Source organism: Sylvia atricapilla, chromosome 10 (genome assembly GCF_009819655.1).
Source record: "Sylvia atricapilla isolate bSylAtr1 chromosome 10, bSylAtr1.pri, whole genome shotgun sequence".
Taxonomy (NCBI): domain Eukaryota; kingdom Metazoa; phylum Chordata; class Aves; order Passeriformes; family Sylviidae; genus Sylvia; species Sylvia atricapilla.
This window is the reverse complement of record NC_089149.1, coordinates 354,116-358,813: the sequence shown is the minus strand read 5'-3', so window position 1 is coordinate 358,813 and position 4,698 is coordinate 354,116. Positions and strand designations below refer to the sequence as shown.

The 4,698-nt window shown below is 50.3% G+C and overlaps 1 protein-coding gene across 1 annotated transcript; it reads left to right on the top strand.

Annotated features, from left to right (window-relative positions):
- Positions 1–592: 592 nt before the first annotated feature.
- Positions 593–3,928, top strand: GPR171 (G protein-coupled receptor 171). The gene is made up of 2 exons (XM_066326420.1): positions 593–677; positions 1,954–3,928. The coding sequence occupies exon 2, from the start codon at positions 2,003–2,005 to the stop codon at positions 2,963–2,965; it is 963 nt and encodes a 320-aa protein (XP_066182517.1). The 5' UTR covers positions 593–677; positions 1,954–2,002; the 3' UTR covers positions 2,966–3,928.
- Positions 3,929–4,698: the final 770 nt, after the last annotated feature.

Genomic DNA, 4,698 nt, shown 5'->3' with positions numbered 1-4,698 from the left:
GTACCTCACCCCCAGCACGGTGTCAGATCTTTTCTCACGCTTTCCCAAACCAATCAAACAACAAATAAAGACTTCCCTGGCTTCTCTAATGTGTCATTTTTATTTTTAATGGTGTTTGGAAAATATCCAAAAGTTTAGAATGTTCATTGCGATCAGCAAACAGAATCCCTATTAGTCTTCCAATCTGCCAATTAAGCTGTAACTCTAAAACAAACACCATGAGATTCCCAGAACCTAGAATTTCATGCAGCAGTATTAAAATTAACGAGGACCAACTACACTGCAAAATCCTGATTTCAGACAGATTTTCAATGTGAGATATATGCAGGGAAGGGGGGAAAGACAGTTTCAGACCCCGGGAAACTAAAATAAAGAAAAGCCACACAGTTACAGCCCCACACGCCTCTCCCCCAGGAACAGGAAACAGAGGGCTCTGGGCTGTTCTGTGAGCACTTATTTCTTTCTGTCTCTGCTCTTTGGGGTAATTCCACGTGATTCAGCCACTTGAACGCAGCGTTTAACTGCGTCAATCATCTCCTTTGGAAACCACAGCCCGTTGTCAGAGCCAGCAGAGGCAGCCCGGGCAGAGGTCACTCACAGCAGGGTGGGAGAGCAGTGCCTGGGGGACATCAGCCCTTGGCAGAGGATGCCCAGAGGAGCCCAGGACACCAGCACAGGTAGGTGGTTCCTGTCTCTGTCACAGCCTGTTTAAATCTCCGTGAATGTACAGCCCAAAATCCAAGTGCCAAAGCCCCCGGAGGTCGGGCTCAGCTTTTGGCGAGCCCCCCGGCTGTGGCAGTGGCGGTGTCCCCATCCCAGCCCCTGGGGGCTGGCTCTGCCCAGCAGGGATGGGGACAGGCTGCCCCAGGAGCAGGAGGTGCCTCAGCCCAGCAGCACTGCCTGCCCTGCCCAGACCCCCTGAACTGCTCCTGGGCTCGGGGCAGGGGGCAGCAGCCAGGACCAAACCGCCCTCCCCAGCCTCTCAAACCACTGGAGGGTCTGCAACCAATTTGCTTTACCAACTCTGCAAATCCAGGTACAATTTAACTGATTAAATTGTATGTACAGTAGTTCTCTTCTATTGTATAAAATATTCTGTACAACATAGAAAAGATAGAAAATATAAATAGAAATGGTGCAGTCTGATGCTAGACAAGACACAAATGTGTTGGTTCCAAGAAATTCAAAGGAGCAGCCTTTCCCACAGCCAGTCTCTGCAGCAGACTGACAGTGCAGCAAACAAACAAAAACCCCTCAGTCTTCCAGGGGTATTTAGTTAAATTAGGACCAAAGTTTTCTACTTTCCTTTTCTACTGAAGCCTACAAAGAAAATGATCAAAATTATTTATTATCTGCTTCTTTCAAAATGTGTTTTTTTCCTAAAGGCTCCATAAAAATACAGTTAATTTGTTCTCTGTTCAAGGAGGAATGTGATGGAATGTTTTGCAGTGTGCAAACCTTAGGACTGATGAGGACCATGTGCTCAGACATCTGACATACCTGTGTATTGCTTGGACAGTGCAGTCCATCAGAACTCTGCACTTTTACAGAACAGGAAGCCACAAATACCACTCTTTTTTCAGGCACAGCTTCAATCCGTCAAAGTTCGTATGATTGTTAGTAACCAGATGCTTGAATAGATTCAAACCCTTTTCTGTAGCATTTTGGCTGGGGAAGGGTGTTGAAGCAAACACTGCCAGAAAAGCTCCTGTAGTGGAAATGCTGCTCAGAAGGCTCTATGCTTTCAGAAACAAACCCAAAATCATTCCTAATTCTTCCTGCATGAGAACAAAGCCCTCCTCAATATTTGGGAGACAGCATCAAGAAGTAGAGAAAAATATTTCTTCCTACTTGTATTTTTGTTTGGAATTAATCAAACAAAATTCTAAGAGGATGACTGCTGTTGCTCAGGACAGGCTGATGTCATTGATGTCCTCTTGGTTCTTTTTGTAGGTCCTTGATTCCTTCTGCCAGCAAACTCGACTCACACAAAGAGTTTACAATGGCAGGTAACATTTCTGAATGCCATCTCCATGAGGAACTGGAACCTTTTACCTATTTTTACTACTTGATTTTTCTTATGGGAATTATTGGAAACTGTTTTGCACTGTGGGCGTTCACACGGAAGGACCAAGACCAGAAGTGTTTGAGCATTTACTTAATCAACCTCCTCACTGCGGATTTCTTGCTGACTTTGACACTGCCAGTGAAGATCATCGTCGACCTGGGAATTGCGCCCTGGAATCTGAGGATATTCCACTGCCAAGTCACGGCCTGCTTCATCTACCTGAACATGTATTTGTCGATCGTCTTCCTGGGGCTGGTCAGCGTGGATCGCTGCCTGCAGCTGACGCACAGCTCCAGGATGTACCGGATCCAGGAGCCGGGCTTTGCCAAGATGCTCTGTGCCGTGGCGTGGGTCGCGCTGCTCTTCATCACCGTCCCCAACATGGCCATCCCCATCCAGCACATCGAGGAGAGGCCCGGCGTGGGCTGCATCGATTTCAAAACCCAACTGGGGAGGGACTGGCACGTGTTCAGCAGCTTCGTGTGCACGGCCATCTTCCTGGACTGCTCGGCCGTGCTGCTGGTGGCCACGGCGCTGGCGGCGCGGCGGCTGCGGCGTGGGGAGCACTCGGCCGGGGCGCGCCGGGCGCTGCGGCACCTCGCTCTGCTCACGGCCGCCTTCCTGCTCTGCTTCGTGCCCTACCACGCCGTGCGCATCCCTTACACGCTGAGCCAGGCCAGCGCCAGCGGCGGCTGCGCCCTGCGGAGAGCCCTCTTCAGGGCCAAGGAGAGCACCCTGCTGCTGGCCATCGGCAACCTGTGCCTGGACCCCGTCCTCTACTACCACCTGTCCCCCTCCTTCCGCCTCACCTTCGCCGGCACCTTGGCGGGCCCCGGGGAGGCGAGGGCGCTGGCGGAGGAGCGGCAGGAGGCGGAGGAGCTGCAGCCCAGCCCGTGACACACCCGGCAGAGCCGACTTGGGGCTCCGGGACCGAGCCCAGCTTCGCCCAGGCTCCCTGCACACAGCGAGGGAGTGCCCCTGAGGCCTCGGGACGTGCCTCACGAGGAAAATGCCAAACCCCGTTGGTACAAGGCTTTAGACTTGTCAGGGGTGGCCCCAGCCCCATAACCACGACTGGACACCTTTCCCCAGGTAAAACCCTACAAACGCCGGGCTAACTGTGCCCCTCCTCTGACTGCTGCCTGCGGTCACACGCATTAAAATCGCGGCTCTGAGCTCTCCATCGTGCCCGTGTCCTTCATCAGCCACGTGCAACCCAGCCAAAATCGGGATTGGGGCCACGAGGATCCCCCCAGCCGGAGGGACCGACAGCCCGAGCAGGGGGAAAACACCACCAAGGGACACCTGAACCTGTGTGACACACTCACACAGCACACCTGGGCTCACACAGCACACCTGGGCTCACACAGCACACCTGTCCGTGTGTGACACACTCACACAGCACACCTGTCCGTGTGTCACACAGCACACCTGTCCGTATGTGACACACTCACACAGCACACCTGGGCTCACACAGCACACCTGGGCTCACACAGCCCCAGGAATACCTTCACAAACAGCTCAGAGGGCAGTGGTGAACCACCAGGCATCAGCAGTGTGTGAGAATGTGAGTTCAGACCCAAATATAATTTAGAATGATTTACAGCACACACCTGAACCCACCTTTACCCAGTTAGATTTTGTGCATTTACTGTATGAAATGACCTGGCGCTCTCAAGTGAAGAAATTATTTAACAGCAGTTCTTCAGCTGCAAAGCTGATGTGACAAGATAAACCAAAAGCATTTTAGAGGGCATTATTTACTCCAGAAAGAAATTTTAAATGTCATTGGTTAAAAATTATTGTATCTGCTTACACCACACCTGCAGGCTTCATAAATAAATCTCTTCTTCTTGCCAAGTTCCGTTGTCCCTCCTTGCTGCCACCTCAATGAATATGAGAAAAATAGTAGAAATTTCAAATTAATTGTGAAAGGAAGATAAAAAGTGTAATTATCCACAATGATCTCTTTGTTTGATCTATTTTCATAAAAATTTATGAAACAGAAATTAAGTTTGCTAATATTCCAATTTACAACTACTTCCAAACCTTATGCATATGTGGAAGAATCAATAATTGAAATTTTAAAATAACAAATCAAAACCCAAACTTCATGATGTAAGAAATTTAAAGAGGACTGTATATATCACACCGTACTTTCACCTGACACTCCCTGGACTGAAAGGATTTTAAGGTATAAAAGGATGTTGTCAAAAAGTTCTCATTGTTGTTTTAAAATAATAATAATTCTTAAGCAGTTTGAGGCCTGTTCAATATTTGGGGCCCTTTTCCAGCACAGTGGGAAGCGTGAGCACAAGGGCTGGGGTCTGGAGTGTCACCCATGGGCTCCCTGCAGTCCCCAGGAGGCCAGAGAGCAGCAGAAATCCAGGCTGGGAGCAGCGTGGGGTGGGCAGGAGGAGGAGGAGACACCTCCCTGTCCCGTGCAGTGCAGGGGGATTTCTTTGACCTACTCCAGTGTTCATTCTTCTGCCCAAGCCCAGTATAAAATGTCCTGTTGAGGAAGGTTTTGTTAGAGCCTGGGCCATGGTGGGATCCTGCAGTGCCTGATCCCGGTGATCCCTGCCCTGCTCTGCTCTCCCACCCCACAGTGCCACGAGGGGCACAAGCAC

What these genes read in the sequence shown, in the direction of transcription:
- GPR171 (XM_066326420.1), top strand. Translation starts at nt 2,003, where the DNA reads ATGGCAGGTAACATTTCTGAATGCCATCTCCATGAGGAACTGGAACCT.